Genomic DNA, 22985 nt, shown 5'->3' with positions numbered 1-22985 from the left:
CAAATTGATAATATCATAGATTTTAGGCTGGGTTACTTTAAGATTGTCTAGTCTAACATAATTTTTCAGATGAGAGAACTGAGGAGAGTGACCTTAAATGACTTACAGAAGGTTTCTTGGCTAACTAGTGGTGGAGTTGGGCCTAAAGCCTCCACTTTTTCTTCTTTTTTTGAGACAGAGTCTCACTCTGTTGCCCAGCGCAATCTCGGCTCACTGCAACCTCCTCCCAGGCTCACGCCATTCTCCTGCCTCAGCCTCCCAAGTAGCTGGGACTACAGGTGCCTGCCACCACGCCTGGCTAATTTTTTTGTATTTTTAGTAGAGACGAGGTTTCACTGTGTTAGCCAGGATGGTCTTGATCTCCTGACCTCATGATCCGCCCGCCTCAGACTCCCAAAGTGCTGGGATTACAGGTGTGAGCCACCGTGCCTGGTCCAAGCCTCCGTTTTTTACTCTCTCTCCGGGTCTGTTTTTTTTTTTTTTTTTTTTTTTTGCGACTTCTCCCTTAGTGGTGAACATAAATATAAAAGACTTGTGTGTAGGTACATACATAATTGGTTACGTTTTAAAACATTTTAAATCACTGTGCGATTTCAGATTATCTGTTTTTTTTAATATTCTTTTTTTCCTAAGCCCTGGTAATTTCTTACTCCACTGAAGTGATGATTAATCATCAGATACCACATGGGAAATGCAGAATCTAAAATCAGAACAGATTAAGCCAAGGAGATTTTTAAATAGTATATTGTCCTTAAGGAAGTTCAACGTTTGCCCCGATGTCAAATCATAATGGCATCTTGGAAATGTATTTCTTTATATGAACCTTACATTTCACCTTCAGCATCTCAAAGTAGAAGAAAACGGATAAGCTATCCATGGATGCTGTTGACACTTGGATAGTATTTATTATTTGAGGAATACATTATTAAAGAGAGATAGAGAAGGAAGTTTCTTAAATCTCTTTTCTGGAAACTTTCGCTTTGTATTTTATACATACATTATCTGATTCCTTCATCTATCTTTTTTTAGTTTCCTAAAGTAGAAGGTGTGATAAAGATATATGTTTCAGTAATAATTATGACCTCAAAAGTCCTTTTGATTTTTATAGATTGTATAAGTATTTGAGCTTATGATAAAAAAATTTCTTCAGACTGTGAGCTCTATGAGAGCAGGAACTTAATCTATTTTTATTTCTTGCTTTGTTTCCATCACATAGATGAGTGAGGTATACTGTAGGTGGTCAGTAAATTTTACCAAGTGAATACATTAATGAGTAAAATTTAATTGGCTTGGCATTTTTATTAATGTTAATGGCATTTTAAAATCACATTGCTATGAAATGTATGGTATTATAAGATTATGTTGTCAAGCATAATTTATCATAATTAAAAAAAATTCCCTTTTATTTTAGATTCAGGGGTACATGTGCAGATCTGTTTGAAGGGTATATTGTGTAGTGCTGAGGTTTGGCCTTTTATTGATCCTGTCACCCAGTAGTGAACAAAGTACCTAACAGGAAAATTTTCAGCCCTTGTCCCCACTCCTTCCCACCCTCCTTTTGAAGTCCCCAGTGTCTGTTGTTCCCAACTTTATGTCTGTGTGAACCCAAGGTTTAGCTCCCACTCTTAAATGAGAACAGTCAAACATAATTTAAATACCATTTCTTTCATGAAGCAATTGCACTTTATACCACTCTTTTGGCAGTTTTCACTTTCTGTCACCTAGTTCAGGATTATAACTGAGTGTCTCTGTCAGACCGTATGCTTCTTGAGGATAGATAATTCTTATTTCATCTTTGTATCTTATCTAATCATTCCTTATATATAATGTGAAAAACATTAGAAAATAAAATCATGACATTTAATTGCATGCTAATTATAAAACTACTTTGTAACTTAGTGTAACTGAATTAATTAAATGAGTGTCTCTTTGAAGGCCTAGTATATACAGTTATTGGTGATAATAGCAGTAAACAGAAATCCGTGGCCTCATTTGGTTTATAGTCTGGCAGGGGATACAGATATTAAGTATGTAATGATAACAGCCTGTAGTCTCAGCTACTTGGGAGACTGAGGCAGGAGGATTGCTTGAGCCCAGGAATTCAAGGCTGGAATGCACTATTATTGTGCCTGTGAATAGCCATTGCACTCTAGCCTAGGCAATGTAGCAAGACCCTGTCTCTTAAAAAAAATGTAATGACAATAAAGGCATTGTATCTTAAAAGCCCATCTGATGTTATCTGATGAAGGTGAAGTGTCAAGGAAGGACCTGAGGAAGTCATTTTAAAGCAGATAACTGAAGGATGATAGAAACTAGATAGGAGAAAGAATAGGAAGGGTAGAAGGGGAGAATATTACAGGTAAAGGGAATAGCAAGTGAGAAGAAAGCCCAGATGGCTTGATAAAGACCTGAAGGGAGTTTAGTGTGGTTTAGTGGTGAATGAAGAGGAAGAAATGAAGCTGGAAAGATAAACAGAGGCCAAATGATGGACGGTGTGTGTGAATTGGGCTAGATACTGTTTAGGCTAATGACGTGACCATATTTTTATTTTTGATGATCATTCTGGTATTTTAGTGAATTTGGACTAGGAGTTTTCAGGATATAATGAAATCTAAATAGGTACAAAAGATTTGTAGAGTGGGAAGTGCTTAAGAAGACCTTGACAAATTACTTCACCTCTCTCTCCTTCAGTTTCTTTATCTGTGTTATGAGGATAATATTATTTTTTATTTCATATGGTTGTGAGGATTAAATGGATTTAAAGACGTAAAATGCAGTAACTTGAACACTGTAAGGGTTGACAAGTAAATGTTAACTGTCATCATAATCATCTTGGGATGTTTGTCTGGGTTTGTTTTATGTAGATAGATCCTCACCTATGGAGTTTTTTCCAAAAATGCATGTTTGTTTCATACTCCTGGAGAGGTGATCCTGCCGTCTGTCATTCTAGAAAGGTTGTCAGGTGATTCTTTTTTTGTTTTGTTTTGTTTTTAAGATGGAGTCTCGCTCTGTTGGCAGGCTGGAGTGCAGTGGCGTGATCTCAGTTTCACCATGTTGGCCAGGATGGTCTCTATCTCCTGACCTCATGATTTCGCCCGCCTCGGCCTCCCAAAGTGCTGGGATTTTTACAGGCATGAGCCACCGCGCCCCACCCAGATGATTCTTATGTTCACTAAAGACTGATTTTGGAGATGTGGTTGCTGTTCTAATGTGCAAATAGAGACTCTCTTCATCCTGAGTATCTAGCTTACAGTCTCCAGGTGTTGAATAATTTTCCTCAGTGTACAAAGAACTGTTTGGCATAGATGTAGGTAGGTCATAGTGGAATAGAAGAATCATAAAAAGAAGTTACACTTGATGATACGGTAGTTTATGTTATTTCATGAACTATAAGTTGATATTTGCTACTTTACCTGCATGATAGTGTATTTAGCTCATTCACTGGCTAACATATTTCATGTCTTATAGGTCAGAAGTTTCATGCATTCAAATAATGGCACCATTTCTGTGGTATCTGTATTGTGAACCATCTCAGTTACAAGAATATGCTAAACTCCGACTAGCCCTGCTGAAAGTCTTACTTCAACCCCAGGTTCTTTGTGACAAAGATCAACCATCAATACTGGAACAGCAGATACTTCAACTGTGTTGTGACATGGTTCCATGTTTGCAGGTAAGGTCTTCGTCCTCCACAAATACAGCATCGGCATCGGTAAGTGTTGTTATTGTCACAGACAAAGTAGTTCTAGAAAATAAGTGATTTGGCAAACTCAGACATGATCCTTGCTCTAGAAATGCTTACAATCTTTTGGGGAAGATGAAAAAAACAAAATCTAGATTTAACATGAGTGTATTATGTTTGATGTTAACTAAATTCACAGAAATTATAAATCAACATAGTCCATTTTGGGATTAGCAGGCGTGAAAACTTTCCTTTGTTTAAGAAACGGTTATCAGGTAAAAGATTTTGAGTTGAGTTTCTTCTGTGTAGACATTGGGACAGTAAGAAGGAAAAAAAAGACCTCTGTGCACATTGGAAAAAAAAAAAAGGGTGTGTCTCAGGGCATAAATAGCTCTGAGGATGCAAAGCCTGGCCAGCTGAGTGCCAGCTAGATTCCAGCTTCCACATGTCCCCTTGCAACATATGCAGCAGCTCTCAGGGATCCTGCTCTTGAGAAGCACACATGTAGTAAATGAGTTAGGACAAGTACTGTACATACATTCTTATAATTCAAAGTAGAAAGATGAAAAGTGGTTGACGGAGGTATGGAGAAAACACGGACACAGTTCAGGGGAAAGAGAAATTTGAGTCATTGTCTCTATAACTGCAAATGAAAAAAAAAAATCCAGTTGCCCAGGTGTTGGGATTTTAGTGTAGTGATTCATTTATCAGTCCATCTCTTCCCATCATCTAGGTTTGCTATTTGCCTGGAATCTGAGCACCATGCTGCTTAGCTGATGGAGGGAATCTGTGAACATATTTCAAAGTGATCACTTGAGGTCACACATGACCTGTTTTAAGTTTGTGTTAGCAAGGAGTGACTAGAGTAAATCTTTCCTTTGCGACTCATAAATAGGCTTTCCTGTAATCAAGGCAGAGAAAATTTAATTAAAATGAATTCTCCTGTGGCTTTTCCAAAGCTTTTGTTTTGTGCGGGCAATAAAGCAATGTTTAGGCAGAACATCTTGAACTAGGGTACATTTTTCACATCATGGCTGCATTACCCTGTGCTGTGCTCCTTGGCAAAGGTTTGTCTCCATCTTATGAACCTGTGTTGACAAGCTTAAATGCTTTTAGAAATGAGCTCTGTGGAATATTTCTGGGAATCTGTGGCTTTTTTACCTAACAATTATGTGAGAAAAAAGGGAATACATCATTTGGAAGTACTAGAACTAGTGATATTAGCATACTTAATCGGTTTAACAAATCATTGTTACTAGAATGAAGCATGTGAGGGTTGGAAGTGGTCTTAGAGAGAATATAGTCCATTTCCCACCCAATACAGATGTTTCTTATACTCTCTGGAACATGACTATCTTATGGCTAATTGAATATTGATAGAGGAAGCATACGATTTTGCAAGGCAACCATTTTTTTTTTTTTTTAGCAAGTACTTATTGACCTTCATTTTTCTAATTACTCATTCGTTTTCATTCTTCTCAGAAAAGCTTTTATAAGCTTTTAAAAAAACCCCATCTGTATCTTCTCTTGTCTTGTTTTTCTCCCTTCTTTCCTTCCCATTTTTCCTTCCTTCCTTTCTTCCTCACTTCCCTCCCCTCCTTATTTTTTTCTTCACTTTCTTAATCTCTCCATTGCAAATGGTTTCCCGACTTTTCTCTGTTTTGTTTTGCCAGGAATTTTCTAGTTTATTGGTGCTCAAAATGTGCTACTATGAAATGATCTTCTTAGAGCTGACTACAATGCTGTTGATGTGGTCTTACTTATACTGAGCACTAGGATAGAATCACATTTAAATTTTAAAAAACAAGTTTTAGAAATAACCATGCAACCTTGTTGACCAATGATGAAAGAATGGTCAGTGAAACTCCTTTTTCTATTTCTTCTCATGCCCGTTGCTCTTTCATTTTATAGATGTAGAATTGTCCTTTTCATTTTAATGGTGACTCCTGTCACCTCACATATTACCTATTGTATTATTAAATAATATATTTCTACATAAAGACAGAATGTTACTTCAAAATTATGCTTGTTTAGAACTTAGATAATGTTAAAGATTAGAGAGCCTTTAATGCTAGCTTGCTGAGGTTGTCTTTTGAACTTTTTTTTTATGGAAAATTAGAAATGTGCACATAAATGCACTCAAGGAAATATATTGTCAAATAAACATTAGGCTTTATTCTGTGGCCTTTTGACTTTCCTACTGTATGTTTGCAAGAGAGCAAAATAATTTATATCAGACTGTTTATTTTTTATAACAATGTTTTCTGCTATTTCTTCTCTTTGATCTTTTAATATCTTTTTTCTCTTGTTTGCTAGCAACTAATTTTTGTCTCTGTGTATAACTAATAGTCATTTGTGTTATTATGGTGATAACCACTGGTAAAAGGTACAGCTGGTCAACCGTAGGCTTTCTTCTTGATGAATTTAACAGACACAGGCTCCTGATGGAAGCAGATGGTCCATTGTTTGTAATCTCTGGGAAATGCCAGTGTGTCTGTGAGCAGGACCATATCCTTAATACCAACTCCAGAATTTTGATTGGAACAGCTGGGTTTGAATTGCATTGGGATTTTCAAGAGCACCCAAGTCCTTCCTATCTAATACATTAGCCTGTTGAGAAGACTACCATTTGAATATGGTCTTTTACTGTATCTGCCAAGTGTGGAAATGATACTCTCAGTTAAGGCTGTCTGAGCAAATATCTTGCAGATAAAGGGCTTAGTACCGTGTTAGAATAACATGCTGACCCTTTACTATCAGGTTATCTATGTTGGAATTGTAGAAATGAGAGTTCATTTGGAGAATTCAAAACCGAACTTAATTTCCCTCAACATGTTGGCATTGTCATGTAACTTGTTTTAAGACATCTGCACTCAGAGAAGCTAGAAAAATAAGGGAAGAGAAATTTGTGTCAGCCAGCAGTAACAAAAACAGTAGCAAATTGGATTTTGGTTAATAACCAAAGGATAAGGTGCAGTTGTATAGTTAATCCTTCATTGAGTTCTGTAACTTTTTTTCATCTCCTTTAAGTCTTTATAGGTTTAGAGAAAAAATTATATTGTTGAAAGCTTTTTGTGTACCTTAAAATTATCCTTTGGTTTGTGTATTTTTTAATATCATATAATGACTTTTTTAAACAGATAAAAGATTTGATACAGACAACAGAAGCGATGATGTTTATTGAGGAAGTATATTTAAGCCTTTTGCGTCATCCTGTTTTCTGGAAAATTCAGCTTACCCAGATGACTCTTCAGCTGCTGTGTGTCTGTGAAGTCAGCTTAAAGATAACTGGCGAATGTTCATCTTTAATTCACCTTTTAGAGCACTGTGTTGAACTTCTGAAGGAGGTAAGGATAGTAGTATATTATACTGTTCATGCATTGCTATAAAGAAAACCTGAGACTTGGTAATTTATAAAGAAAAGAGGCTTAATTGGCTTACAGTTTGGCAGGCTGTACAGGATGCATGGTGCTGGCATCTACTTAGCTTCTGGGGAGGCCTCAGGAAACTTACAATCATGGCGGAAGGTGAAGCAGGAGCCAGCACTTCACATGGCTGGTGCAGGAGTGAGAGAGAGGAGTGGGGAGATGCTACACACCTTTAAACAACCAGATCTCAATCACTATCGCAAGAACAGCACCAGGAGGATTGTGCTAAACCATTAATGAGGAACACCTTTGTGATCCAGTCACCTGCACCAGACCCCACTTCCAACATTGGGGATTACAGTTCAACATGAGATTTGGGCAGGGCCAGAGATCCAAACCATATCAGATAGACATTTTATTGTGTCAGTTATCACTCAAGTGAGTCTTTCAATAACTGGGTGGATGTGCTCATTTAGTTTGCGTATCAGAGGCATTTTGATCTAATACCATTAGAGCATATTGCTATTGCACTACTACTAATATCATTTGTTAGAAAAGGAAATAATTAAAATACTCTTCAGATCATCATTTAAAGATCACCACTGTGACTTTTTTTTTTCATTTATTCATGCAGAACACAAGTATTGAACATTTACTATATGCCAGGCTTTGTAGAATACATAGATGAAAAGGTAAATTCTATGACCTCAAGAGACTTACAGAGATGCAATAACTAAATTATAGTACAATAAGAGAAAAGATTTTATGGGAGTATATTTAAAGTGTAATGGGAGAACAAGTTTCAGGAGGTAGGGCATGAGTTGAGATTTGAAGACTGAATGGAATGTGCCTGGTACAAGGGCCTGGGAAGGGTATTCCAGCTGTTGAACAGCATGTGCCCAAATAAAGAAACATGAAAGAGTAGTCAGGCTTGGCTTATTAAAAAACAAAAAAAACCCAAAAAAAAACAAGAGGATGTTTGATATTGCTGAAGGATTAAGATGTGGCAAATAGGGCTGGGCCTGTCTTCTATGCCATGCAAATGAGTTTACATTTTATCCTGTATGCTGTTTGAGATCTTTCAGCAGATCTCATTTTTTAATGTGTGGAAGATCTTCCTTGTAGGTGGGTGGAGAAGAGTTTGGGGCCACACACCACTAATAGGGTAGGAAGTGAGGAGGAAGTCTTAGGCAGTTAGGGCTGCCACAGACTGGGTGGCTTAACCAATAAAAATGTATTTATTGGTTGGGTGCAGTGGCTCATACCTGTAATCCCAGCACTTTGGGAGGCCGAGGCGGCAGATTATTTGAGGTCAGGAGTTCGAGAGCAGCCTGACCAACATGGTGAAACTTCGCCTCTACTAAAAATACGAAAAATTAGCTGGGTGTGGTGGTACACGTCTGTAATCTACTCGTGATGCTGAGGCAGGAGAGTTGCTTGAACCCGGAGGCAGAGGTTGCATTGAGCCGAGATTGTGCCACTGCACTCCAGCCTGCGTGACACAGCAGGACTTTGTCTCAAAATACATAAATAAATGAATAAAATTATTTCTCAGAGTTCTGAAGGCTGGAGAGTCCAAGCACGGGGTGCTGGCTGATTCTGTTCTTGATGAGGACTCTTCCTGGCTTGCAGCTGGCTTTCCTCGCATGGTAGGGAGAGTATGAGCTCTCTGGTGTCTTTTCTTATGAGGACACTATCCAGATTGAATTAGGGCACCCGGATGACCTCACTTAACTTTAATTACTTCCTCACTCCAAATACAGTCACATGAGTGTTAGGGCTTCAACAAATACATTTTGGGAGGACACAGTTCAGTCCATAGTGAGGGCCTAATGAGGGAAATGGAAGTGGGAAAAGGGAGACACAGAAGATAGAATCAGTAGGGCTTTATGATTGATTAGATGGTCAAGGAGAAGGGTCCTTGATAGAATCTCAGCTTTCTATTTTGGGCTACTGGATGATGCCATTTACTTTGAGAAATGGTAGCTGATGTTGGAGGGAAGATGATTAATTTTATTTCAGATATACTTGACTCGAGGTACGTATGGATCATAGATAGTTGGATATGTGGTTTTAAAATTCAGGCTAGAAGTCTAGGCTAAAGGTGTATATTTGTAGACATTAACTTTGGGGTGGGGATTTTAAACATGGGATTGGATGACAGGGCTTGTGGTGGAACTCTGGGGTGGTCGTTATTTGGAATTTACTGATAAAGAGGAGTCTGAGAAAAATATGTCTAGAAGGATCATATATAACCAGCAGAGACAGATGACAAGAAAATCAAGGGAAGGAATACCTCAATAAGGGGGAATGGTCAACAGTGTCATGTGTCATAGAGCAATGATGTAAAAGTAAGGGATGGAAAGTATTCTCAGGATGTAGCACATAAAAGCTTATTTTTAACATTAGAGGGAGCAGTTTCAGCAGAGTGGTGGTGGTGGTGGTGGTGGTGGGGAAATTGGAATTAAGGGAGTGTGAATGGCAGGTGAGGAATTGAGAGAGTAAATGTAGATTTTGATGGAAGATGGGAACCCAGGAAGACTCAAGTATTATAAGTCATTTGTCAATTTGCCAATCTTATGATTAGAATGATTTTACATATACTGGGACTCTAAATAACATATTTTTCTACTGTATACTTATATACGTATCTTATGTATAGTAGATATATAATATATATCAGGTATAATTATATCTTACAGATATAATTATGTTATATGTCATATAGATAGTATATAAATACATATAGATAGATGTTTTATAGTTAAATATTATACAGAAAGATATTTTATAGATCAGCGTTATGTAGATAAATTGCCAGTTCTGTTAACTGTAAACATAATATCCATGGGTAAACCCCGTATTTTTTCCTGTACTTTTAGTAGATTCATATGAGTAGCAATTATAATTTCATAGAGTTTAGTCCTTTTTAGTATAATTCTCTGACCATTTTTTTGTATATTTCCCCCCCACCCTTAGCATATATTTGTTAAGCAGATGCCTATGGCAAACACTTTGCTATGGCAATTAGTTGAAAGCAGACAAGGTTCATGAAGCTCATGTTTTAGTCAAATGGTTCAAACTAGTGTGCATAAAAATCACTAGGCAGAGTCTGTTAAAAATGCACATGCCTGGGCCTTATCCCTAATGATATTGAATTAGTGGGTCTAAGTGCAGCCCAAATATCTCTATTTTAAAGTAGCACCCACAGGGGATTTTATCATTTATTTTGCACATAAGACAGATAGCACATAGATCAAAACATAGAACTTTGAAACCATCACACAGATCAAGAAATAGAAGTTTCTAGCCACCACAGAAGTTCTCCACAAGCCCAGTCCTAATCATAACCTCCTGTTTCCCCTGACTATTCTGACTTCTGTAGTAACCACTTCCTTACATTTCTTTATACTTTTATCATCTCAGTGTGTATCTCTAATCATCATAATATGTTTTGGGCTATGTGTGTGTGTGAGATCTTTTAAGTTTCTTTCCAATTAAAGTTCATCCCCTTTCGTTTCCTCCCCCACTTTTCTTCCCTGCAGTTTGTGTACTGAATAACCTGGCTTGTGTGAGCTGGAGAGTTTCCTATCTTCTGGATTTTGCTGATTGCATCCATATGGTGCACTTTAATACAGTGGTCCCCAATGCCTGGGTCACAGACTGGTATTGGTTCCTTGCTTGTTAGGAACTGGGCCACACACAGGAGGTGAGCAGCCCAGTGAGCCAGCATTACTGCCTGAACTCCATCTCCTATCAGATCAGCCGATGCATTAGATTCTCACAGGAGCATGAACCCTATTGTGAACTGTGCATATGAGGGATCTAGGTTGTGTGCTCCTTATAAGAATCTAAATAATGCCTGATGATCTGAAGTGGGACAGTTTCATCCCGAAACCATTCACTGCCCCAGATGTGTGGAAAAATTGTCTTCCATGAAGCCAGCCCCTGATGCCAAAAAAGCCAGGGACCGCTGCTTTAAAGTGTTTCGCTGTTCAAAGGTAGTTAGCTCTAAAGGCTTGTTTGGATTCAGGATATTTTGTTTTTGGTTTCCAAGACTACAGGGGGTGGTGTGTTCTGTCATCAAGAAGCACAATGTGTGTTGCTTTTCTTTTTATGATGTTAGTAGTCATTGATACTCAATGCCTAGTTCTGTTAATTAGGAGTTGCAGAGTGGTAATGTTCTAATCCTATCATTCCTTCTTCATTTATTAGCTGGAATACTTCCATAAAAAGAACCCTCCTCCCCCAACAGCCTACTAGTTGGTTATCCACTAGTAAAGGAAAGTTAGGATAAATGCTTTACTCTTTTGCGTTTTTCTTTACTAACTTTAAAAATATTATGAATTCATGAATTTAAACATATTTGATGCACTTCAGTCTATCATAGATATTATCCTTATTGAATTTTAAATTGTCTTATTTTGGCCACTGGGAATCTATTAATATAAAGTTGGCTCTTGAGTTTAATTTTTAAAATGTTTTTGGTTATAATGTAGAGTCGCAGGATACTAATGTCATTTAGAAGAATGAAAAGATTTTTGATGAGGGAAAGTCCTATTTATATCTCTCATTTGCCCAATATTTTTAAGTTTTAGAAGGAAATAACAACTAGTAGAACTGTTGAAATATTTGTGTTATGAAGTTTTCTGTCCCCCATCCCCATCTTAGTGTTCCTGAGGTTAAAAAAGTGAGCCTAGGAAAATTAATTTGCAAACATATACTATAGGTCTATATGTACTATAATTTGAAATAAAATGAAGTAGAATGAAGCAGTCTTATGTATTTTGACACCATACCCACATTTCCGTATCACTGGGTTTATCAACTGGATGTTTTGTTCAAATATTATATTAACTTTTCCCCCACTCTGTTCTCTTTCTACTCTTATATTAGAGTTGTATCATTGTATATTGAAAATGGATTTATTTCTTAGGCTGCATTAGTTTTTGTGGATTTGGTCTTAGTTGAGCCATTTTTAGCCTGATTAGAATAATCATAATTTAAGGTCCTTTACATTTCAAGCAAAATAAATGCACCCTGACCAGCAAAATTAGGCAAAAATGATGCACATTGGGAGGAGATTGAGTAGCTCTCAAAGTGAAGAATGAGTGAAACATTTCAGCATTGGGAAGGGTCGGAAACTTGTGGTTTCTAAGACACTACTAGCTGATGACTCAGTTCCAACCAACTTTCTTTGCTGTGTGTCTAAGTTTTCAGATTTTGTAGGAAAAATGATCTGTTTGGCCCATCTTAGCTTGATGAAGCTCTGGCCAGGGGAACAGAGTACGTAGCAAAGTTATGGCACTGGAGGATTGTGTGAGTTGGGCCACCATCTTTGTTTTGTCTGCTACCTTCTCATGCCTTGTTTTCTCTTTAAAAATACTTTTCCATGACTTTACTGTAAAATCCCTGAGAAAAGGGACTATTTTGTCCACAGTGGCATTTGTAGACCCAGCTTATGTACTTACTGCCTGGTACATAGGTGGTGTTTAGTGCTATTTTCATTTGACTTGAGGACAAAAAATGTGGACTCCAGGTTGTTTTCTGTTACTGGGACTCCTCCAACATCTGTGACTGAGTATAAAGGCATTTACTCATTTTTTTTTTCTGTATTTTATTTCATTTTTTAAAAATTTCTTCTTTTATTTTATGTATTTCCTTCTTTTATTGTATTTTTATTTATTTATTTTATTTTCAGGCTGTGAGTTGGCCTGAGTTTCCCTAAAGGCAAAAGTAGAGACTGGGTTCCCACAAAAGCAAAGGCTTATATGACTGGAATTAATCTGCCAATGTGATCCCAGCAAGCAGCTAGAGAGGGACAAGAGGAGTGAAGTATGGAAGGTGGGAGAGGCAATAGAGGCATCATCAAGTAGGCTACTGCTACGAGCAACTAGTTGCTTGATCCCACAGAATCTTCTGAGAAGCCTTATGAAAGAAGGATCTGGAATTAATGGGAAAGCATTTATCTATTGGGTACTATTGCCGATTTGTCAGCTTTGGCCTATGGGGCTTTAACTTCCTTGTACTTCTAGAGTGCGCTGTTCTGGGGCAGGAAGCAAGAGGTGTATGGTGGGGACTTAGGGGACAACCATTAGGTTGCACCTGTGCAGAACCAGTTACCACAGCAGTAGCTGTAGCATTTGAAGTGTGCAAATGGGATGTCCAACACTGGGTTTTATTAAAAGATCTTATTAAATGGTACCATCCTTTGGTGTCCATTAAAAATCAATCAGTCAAAAAACTTGTAACCACTAAACTTGTAAGTAGTTTAAGATTTATGTGATCTAATCCTCCACCAATTACTTTTCCTTAGTTTTGATCTTGAATCTCCACTCTTTTCCTTTCACCCTCTATTCTGAACAGGCCAGTCTCACCCTTCCTGGAGAAGGCCATTTTCATTTTTGCCTTCATACTTTTAAGTTCCATCCACTTAATAAAAATACTTCTATTCCATTTCAGAACTCTAAAAAGCTACTTTATGGCCCTTGCAGTAATAGCTTGTGTGAAAAAGGCTTTCCAATAATAGTGTTACTATATAGCAGTGCTTTTCTTTGTTGTTGATTCTCTTGGAATCTAGTGAATCTGAAGTTTAAATGGTCTTGTTGGTTTTCCTTTTGTTTTTTATGGACATGCAGAAATTGAAATGAAATTGGGGAAGATATAGCAAAGAATGGTGTGATAGTATATACTGTAAGTGTGTTGGTTTTGAAATGCATGTATTATCCTCAAATAGATAAGAGTGCTTCATTGTTCTCAACTCTATTTCGAAGCAGTGAACACATATATTCCCAAAATACATAGATTGGAATATATCCCATTTTTAAAAATTCACAAATTTTTTTCTTTTGCTGTTTTGTTTTTCAAAAGTCCATAAACAAGCACATGAGAGGATTTTGTAGGTGAATTTCACTCTTCGAATGATAAAACTGAGATTTTAGAGGGTATTTGTTAATTGATAGTATCTTCAAGATTATAACTTCTGAGTGTGCCAGACTGTATTGTTTTCACTCAGGCAGGTGGTCCTTTAACATGTGGCTCTAACTCACAGATTTCCTTATTTTCCTGTTGTTTTTGTTGTTGTTGTTGTTGTTGTTGTTGTTTGTGTGTGTGTGTGGGTTTTTTTTTTTTTTTTGCCTGTCTTTATTATTCATAGGTACTTCTGCTCTGCAGGCACTTCTGTAAACTTCAGAATAGTCATTTTAGCTGAACCTTTCTTCTTTAGTACCATAATACATTAAGATTTACTTTATTTAGAAACCTCAAATAACAGGTCATTTGTGTTTTATTAATGTTTATTAAAGCCTAATATACATGTCTTTTTGTTTTGTTTTGTTTATATACTTGGTTATTTCTATGGTCATTGCTCTGCTACATTTAATGCTTAATGAATTACGGTAATTTGAAAATAATCTCTACCTCCCTGGCACTAATATTTCTTTTATTATAACATGATTTACTAAATTTGTTTAGTGTAATTCCTTATGCAAGTTATGTAGATGGATCATGTCTGTATTAGGTAAGTAGGATATTGAACCAGTTTACAGAAATGAAATATTATTAAATTTAGTATTTTAGGCAACTTTCAATGGTTTGCAAAGATTGACTGTTTAGAAGACTTGCTGATCTGCTGTGTTGAGTTTTCCCTCTGAATCATTTGGTTTATAGCTTCTTGCTTTTTGGCCATATAATACAACATTTTGAATTTATGTGTAAGTGTGTGGCATCGACCAATTCTTTCTCTTTTTTTTTTGAGATGGAGTCTCGCTTTGCCACCCAGGCTGGAGTGCAGTGACTGCAACTTCTGCCTCCTGGGTCAAGCAATTCTCTGCCTCTGCCTCCTGAGTAGCTGGGATTACAGGTGCCTGCTACCACTCCTGGCTAATTTTTTGGTATTTTTTCAGTAGAGATGGAGTTTCACCAAGTTGGCTTGGCTAGTCTCAAACTCCTGACCTCATGATCCACCCACCTCAGCCTCCCAAAGTGTTGGGATTACAGGCGTGAACCACCATGCCTGGCCGACCAATTCTTTCTTTAGTAGAGCACACTTGCTGTATAAATAAATTTGTGTAATAGGCTTGCAGTCTTTCATATTAAATATATTCTTCCTGGATACATGTTACAAAGCCATGGTTCTGGGAACTTCTTTAACAACTCCTTTTTCCCCCTCTATCCTTTTAGGATTTTCCTGTTGAACTGATCATAATTGGAATAGCTTTACTACTTCTACAGACTCCAGCAAGTCAGCAGAAGCCAATCTTAAATCTAGGTAAATAAAAATACAGTCACTAGAGTAAAATGTAGATATAACATGAGTATTGACAGGATTCACTTGAACTATGTATCATGCTATCCTGTGTATTTTGAGTTTCCATCTGTAATTTTTAAAATTATAAAATAGAATTTTTTTCTTGTCTAATTAGGTGTTACCTTGTGCAAGCTTTGAAATAACATAATTTACCAAGTATCTCGGCTGCATGTTAGAAGGTTATAATCTAACCTTATATAGTAGTAACATGCAGGAATATAGTGAATGGCATATCACCTTACTGAGCATTGTACAGCAAAATGGAAAGCTTTAGTATAACATCCTTGAAAGAAAAGTGTTTCGTAGTTGTAGTTATTTTAAAACACTCCATACCTTTACTATTCAAAATGTGCTACATTGAACAGAATTTAACTTATGGTTATTGCTTTAATCTAGCTAGAACAAATGAAAGATAATATTCTTTTGACAGTCCAGTATTGATTTAAAGAAAAGTGAAGGAGGGGGCCAAGAGAGGCTAAAATGTTCTAGTTAAGAAGAATGTGGTAAAGAAGCTAGTTGCCCTATCTGGCAGATTGGTAAACAAGTCATACTTTTAAAATGTGGCTTTTACATTGGTGTTGCCTCACTTTACTTGGTCTGATCCAAAATAATCCACATAACAATGAGAGCTCTAAATTATGCTGTGTAGTGCCAGTATATGTTAATATATTGCCATTCTTATTTTTAAAAAGTACATGAGAGGCCAGGCGTGGTGGCTCATGCCTGTAATCCCAGCACTTTGGGAGGCTGAGGTGGGTGGATCACCTGAGGTCAGGAGTTCGAGACCAAGCCCGGCTGATATGGTGAAACCCTGTTTCTACTAAAAATACAAAAAAAATTAGCTGGGCGTGGTGGTGCATGCCTGTAATCCCAGTGATTTGGGAGGCTGAGGCAAGAGAATCACCTGAACCTGGGAGGCAGAGGTTGTAGTGTGCCAAGATCATGCCATTGCACTCCAGCTTGGGCAACAAGAGCGAAACTCTGTCTCAAAAAAAAAAAAAGAAAAGAAAAGAAAAGAAAAAGTGTGTGAGATAAATACTTATTGTATAGCTCATTCTTCTGGGCATTTTAATTCATGATTTTGGGAGTGAATTGCTCTTTCACCTACAGCGTGTCTTGGAAATGGCTTTAGCACATGGAGGGGATCCTTGCCTCCTAGGCTTTGATTCCTACCCTGCATTTGGCCACTGGCTTTAGGTTTACTTATGCCTTCCCTCCACAGTCTGATCCCGTTTTTGCCTTTTTCTTATAGCAGTGCACGTGGGATCTTCCCATAGGTATAATTTACCAGTGCTGGTACTTCTGACAGCTGTAGTTTTATTTTTTAAAACAGCTTTATTGAGGTGTAATTTATGTACCATAAAATTCAGAATAAAGTGTTTTCTAGTAAATTTATAGATTTGTGCAACCAGCACCACTATTTAGTTTTAGAATATTTCCATCATCCGCCCAAAATTTCTTGTGACCATTTGTAGTTAATCCTCATTTTCACCCTCAGCCCCAGAGAAACACTAATCTGCGTTTTGTCTCTATAGATTTGCCTTTTCTAGACATTTCATATGAATGGATTTTGTTTTTTGACAAAAAAATTCTAAAGCCTCCGAAAACTACATTTCAAATTCTGAAGCTATGTTCTTATATTGTGGTTCATGTGTAAGAGAAAGATAATACAATATCAAACACTCAATACTTTCATTATTTGCTGGTTAGCAGACTTTTTCTTTGTCTCGTAAACCAACGTCTCTGACTTAAAGTTACCTTAGAGTGAATAAACTGTACTGAGCACTGCTAAGCCAATATGTCTTGTCGGAAAGTAAGGAAGAGCTGTGGGGAAAGAGTATTCAAAGAAATAGGATCACCAAGAGAATATTGATTATTCCAAATTTAAAAGATTTATGTGTATGTTTATTTTTACATTAATGTAATATTACACTGTAATTGTTAACTGTAGCCTTGATTACGAATAGCAATTTATAAAAATGCCTGGAATATTTAGATTTATAATAGAGGCTATTAAAATATTGGTATTATTTTCATTTCCTGTTATATTAAAGATAATGGATTTTTAGTAGAGACGATATCAGAAACAATTATAGATTAAGACCAATATTTAGGCAAGAAAAGTAAATTAGTAGTGTTAGAGTAACAGGTGTTTGTACTTAATATCATGTTAAGGTTTGAACTCCAGATGATGTAAAATAAAATGCTGACAACTCATTGACATGATTCAAGGCTTAAAGAATTATTTTTGCTGTAGTGGGGAAATCAGTAGAATATTTTGATAATGTAACTTTGAAGCCCATGAATAACATCTTTTAGTAAATCAGGGTTAATTACATCACTTTGAAAAAATATTGTGAAAAAAGTATATTTATGCCTTAACTCATTCAGTTAATAGAGACTCTACATGTAACTCAGTTATTGCATAACTGTATGTATCTGATGTGTAAGTTGTTTCCATATTAAAGAACCATTCACTAATTTTTTTTTGTTTGTTTGTTGTTGTTATTTTGGTTCTGGACTTTGGGACTTTCACAATCTCCTTCTTAGCAATTACAGCTGAAGGGCAGTCCTGCTTCACTTTGCTGTTTACTTAAGCATCTGCTAATAGGATTCTTAGCTGCATTTGTAAAGGAAGCATGTATGTTGGCCTTGTTATCCACTGATCCAGGAATTCTTGGTCTCTTAGCTCTGTTTGCTGAGGGCAATACTAGCATCTCAGAGGATATTAAGGACAAATGTTGAATTGTGTTTTTAAAAAAATTTATATTGACCTAAAAGAGTATCATCAATTTTTCAGTTACATACATTAACAGCTTATTCTATATAATTGTTTCTTTATACTCCTTTTATTTCATCTTAGGATAAAATTTATCATCCTAGTTATGTGTCTGACCCAGTTGTAAAAGGGAAGAAAACTTTCTTGCTTATCACTCTTAAGCAAAATTGCATTTTGTTTGACTGTGGTATTAATTTTTAAAAATGTACGTTATTATTTTGATGAATAGCTTTGAAGCTCCTCTCTGTCACTGAGGATCAGAAAATCCCAAAGTCCTCTCTGCTGTTAGTGATGCCAATTCTGCAGATACTATCTTCTACTGCCTTGGAAGACTGTATATCTATGGATGAAGAAGGTCCCTCTAGGCAGCAGTTGGCTCTAAACCTTTTGGAAATGATACAGCAGGAATGTTACAGAGATGACCACCAAAAGGTAATGAATCTATCCTTGTTTCTCTTAAATAAAGTGTCGATGTGGAATTTAGGTATACAGATAATCTTGCCTCCTGATGAAGCATCTGTTTGTTATCAGACTTTATCTTCAGTCAGGTAATGCTGTCGGAGATCTTAACATATTCTTCTGGACTATAAGAAGGGATAGTAGTCCTGTCGGAAATGCTGTATCTTTTCTTCTTTGAAAATCCAGTGCACAATACTAGTTAAAGATCCTGAAGGGTTCTTCAGAAAAGGAACTAATTCTATTTAACCTGATGCTTCTCTAATATATTTTAACATGGAATCATTTTTTAAAATTATACTGTTAGTTAAGTATAGCATATTGCTAGATCTGGGATAATCCAAGGTGGGAAATAGTCCTCAAATGCCTGAAACTTCTGATATCAGTAAGAACTAAAACTTCCTTATTTAATATGGTACCTCTTGCCATATTCCCTGGCATAATGACTCTCGATGTCCCCTGTGTATGCCCCTATTCTGCTGCCTCCAACTGGAAGACAACAGGCCTGCCACATCCCTTTTCCAATCCTGCCTTCCTCCTTCTGCTTTTTCAGTCTCACTTTTCCTGTTACAGTAATGTACAAGTATTGTCATGGTTTGGATATTGGTTGGGTTCTAGGCCTAGATTTGCCAGACTTTTTTTGTTATGATATTTGAGTTTTGCCTTTATCAAAATGAAGCATTATTTTCCAACTCCTCTCATGGGGATGAAATGAGGATTGAATAAGATGAAGCTGGCAAAGCATCTTAAATCTCCATGAAGAGACGCACTATGTAAATACAAACTAGAGTGATGGTTGTGGCTTCATCTGCAAAAGCAGAGATACCTCTTATGTTAAATGCTCCAGCAGCACAAATCCAGTCATTATTATTTCTTGTTTGAGCATGTAGCAGAAACTGACTAATAATTATAGGCAAATTGAATGTATACTACAGCTTCCTAAATCCTAATTGTTTGGCTAAAACTTTAAAACTTGAAACAGGTATTTGATTTGAATTAAGAGAGAGAAGTTCTTGCATCAGCCCTAATAGGAGTACAAAATCTGACAAAAAAAAATTCTAGTAGCTTTTTTACTTTACCTCTTGGTTTGCCCATATAGAACAATGATTGGATCTTGAATGGGAGTGGGGGCAGGGCAAGAGTTCTATTCCTTTAAATCACACGTGTTATTTACTGAGGATCACCCCAACTCTAATACATAAGTACTTCGTTTACTATTTGCTCAGATGTGTGTGAATCTTATTCATCAACACTAATATCTGGACTTTCTCTTTAGCAGCTGGTAAAGGGGAGGGGCAGAATTACTATTAGGGCTATAAATATCTTATAGCCCTTATGATACTGTGCTGCTTTAAGGAGGCTTTCAGTAGATATATGATCACTGTTTTAAAAAAATTAAGCCACATTTTACTGTTGGCTTTTTTTTCCTGCTCCTATCTGGAACTTTACATTCCAATCACACTTATGAATTTAACATGCCCCAAACTCTTCAAGTCTCTTCCTGAATCTTTGCTTTTGTACAGAATGCTGTTTTATGTTATCTGCCTGAACTATTCATTCTTCAAGACTCGGCCAAATATTCTCAGCCTCCTCCCCAAGTCAAGATTATTTGACTATTCGATTTTTTTTTTTTTTTTGAGACGGAGTCTCACCCTGCTGCCTAGGCTGGAGTGCAGTGGTGTGATCTTGGCTATTAAATGTGATATTTAAAACTACCTATTACATTCTTCCCAGGCAAAATTAAATAAATAAATAAATATTAAAAAAAAATAAAAAAAATTTGAACACTAATTGTAAATTCTAAGGGGCTTGAAACATTCTGCTTCCTCCTTGTTCCCCTCCACTCCCACAAGAGAACGTGGGGAATAAAAGAGAGACTGCATCAGTGTATGAGTCAGATTCCAGTCAGGAAAGAGAAAACACACTGGCAATTTGAACAAGGAAAACTTAATGCAAATAATTATTAGTAAGAGGTGTTTAGTTATAAAAACTTATAAAAAAAGCGTCTAAGGAATATTACAGTAGTACATGTAGGGAGCAGCTACTACCTCTAAGCTAAGACCAAGGCAGAGTTCCCAAGGAAGGAACTAAAAAGGTCTCCCCAGACAACACTGAGAGACCTGGTAGGAGAGAATGTGGAGAAGGCCTACTGGGTGATATAGTCTGCTGGGGTGCCATAGGCTAGAACTGGTCCACAGGAAACCACTTGTCGTGGTGTGAGCAGGCTGGAATTGGCTGAGCTGGTCCACTGGAAGCCACCTCTGGGATATCCTGCATGTCCCTAGCAGCCGTGGTAGGAGAAATCAAAGAAGCACACAGGAACCTGAAGAGAAGCCCCTTCTTCCTTTCCTTGCATTGTCTCTCCTGTGCTCTCTATTGACAAGGTCTAATATTAGACCAGAGGGCAAAGGAGAAATGCTGAAAAGGCACAACTGTAGGATCATATAGACAAAGAAGGGTGGGTGTGGAGCTGAGAGTTAACACATTGAGTAACTGGCTCAGGAAGTAAGACAGAATTGGAAAAGTTTTTTTTGGAGGGGTGTAAGGGTGGATGGGTGAGATGAAGTGGAAAAGAAGACTTAAAAGTTAAATTCTTGTAGTTGTACAGGAGGCAAAATTAATCTCTATGGAACTGTTTTAGTCAGCAGAACAACTTAGAGGCAGCGTGACTGAGCTGGGGTCTACCATGTGTTTATTCATTCTTATGTATGTTTTTAAAAATTAAATATGGTACTTTTGGGTCTTTGGTAATAAAGCTTTGCCAAGTAGATTTTATTTGAAATTGCTTTGAAGTAGTATAAAGGAAGCAGAATATTTGTTTCTTAAAAATCATAAAATTTGCAAGGAATTGTCCTTGTCCTACTTATAGCTAAAGTTAACATTTATTGAACATGTGCGGTATGCTAGGAGTTATTATGTGGGCCAACTCATATTTCTTACAATAACTATGAAATAAGTATCTTTTTTTTTTAATCTATTTCCAGCTGTGTGGCCTTGGACTAGTGACAATCTCTGTGGTATCTGGGCCCTGGTAAAGTGGGTAACAAAACGCCACCTTCATGGGGTTGTTTATTGAGCACTTCATATGTGCAGGCCTCGTTTTAAGCACTTTGGCTTGTACTAACCAATCTGATTTTGTCTCACACTCTTTGAAGTAGGTAAAATTATTGATCTCATTCTACCCAAGAGTTACCTGAGGCATAAAGAAGGTAAATAACTTACTGTCATGCAGTGGGAACCCAATTCTTTTTTAATAGCTTTATTGAAATGTAATTCACATATGCCCTTCACTCATTTAAAGTGTACAATTCAATGACTTTTAGTATATTCACAGCATTATATATTCATTACCACAATCAACTTTAGAACATTTTTATTTTTATTACCCTAAGAAACCCCTGCACTAGTAGTCATCACTCCCTAATTCCCCCATTTTTTCCTCGTCCTTCAGGCTAGGCAGTCTCTAATCTGCTCACTGTCTCTGTATGGATTTGCCTATTCTGGACATTTCCTTCAAATATAATCATACAATATGTGGTCCTTTGTGAGTGGCTTTTTTCACTTAGTATAATGTCTTCAAGGTTTGTCCATGTTGTAGCATGTGCCATGTAGCAGTGCCTCATTTTCTCTTAGAGCTGACTAATGTTCCATTGTATGGATACCTTATATTTACTTTCCTGTTCTTTTGTTGATGAATTTTTGGCTCTTTTCCATTTTTTGGCTCTAGTGCTGCTATAACCATTCATGTATCAGTTTTTGTGTGGACAAATGTTTTCATTTCTCTCGAGTAGATACTGAGGAGTAGAATTGCTAGATAAGGTGATTACTCTATGTTTCACTGTTGGGGGGAATGGACAGATTGTTTTCCAAAGGGGCTGCACTATTCTACATTCCCACCAGCAGTGTATGAGGGCTCCAATTTCTCCCCGTCCTCGCCAACTGTTGTTACTGTCTATCGTTTTGATTTAGCCATCCTAGTAGGTGTAAAGTGATATTTCATTGTGGTTTTGTTTTGCATTTCACTGATGGTATTCTTAAAATACTTATTTTACAAGCTAGGAAACTGAGATTAGAGAAGTTAATTTGTCTGGATTACGCAGGTAGTGAAGGGTAGAGTTGGAGTTCAGATTTTGTTTGATTCTAGAGCCTATATCTTGTTACCAGCACTTTTGTTTTCTTTCTTTGTTTTTTTTTTTTGGCACAATATTTTATCATCTTTGTGCTGAACTTGGGAGTAAATAACAGTTGTATTTCAGATTTACAGGGAAACAAACTGTGAATTAGTAGTATATTGAAATAAACTTTTTTTAGACTTCTGGTTGAAACTTAGGAATTAGTAAGTCTTAGATGTGCTTCTATCATCATCTTCTGAAAGACGCGGGACTGAGGATG

The 22985-nt window shown here is 36.9% G+C and overlaps 1 protein-coding gene across 4 annotated transcripts in view; it reads left to right on the top strand.

Annotated features, from left to right (window-relative positions):
* The window catches only part of FOCAD (focadhesin), a 314136-nt gene that overhangs the window by 82235 nt on the left and 208916 nt on the right, over window positions 1–22985 (top strand). For all 4 annotated transcript variants that reach the window (XM_077966008.1, XM_028835129.2, XM_077966010.1 and 1 more), the window contains 4 exons: window positions 3469–3673; window positions 6823–7029; window positions 15232–15319; window positions 18367–18569. In XM_077966008.1, the coding sequence (XP_077822134.1) occupies window positions 3469–3673; window positions 6823–7029; window positions 15232–15319; window positions 18367–18569 (703 nt within the window). The remainder of the gene's footprint in view (window positions 1–3468; window positions 3674–6822; window positions 7030–15231; window positions 15320–18366; window positions 18570–22985) is intronic.

Source organism: Macaca mulatta, chromosome 15 (assembly GCF_049350105.2).
Source record: "Macaca mulatta isolate MMU2019108-1 chromosome 15, T2T-MMU8v2.0, whole genome shotgun sequence".
In the NCBI taxonomy this organism is placed as follows: Eukaryota; Metazoa; Chordata; class Mammalia; order Primates; family Cercopithecidae; genus Macaca; species Macaca mulatta.
This window is presented reverse-complemented; position numbering and strand designations above follow the sequence as displayed.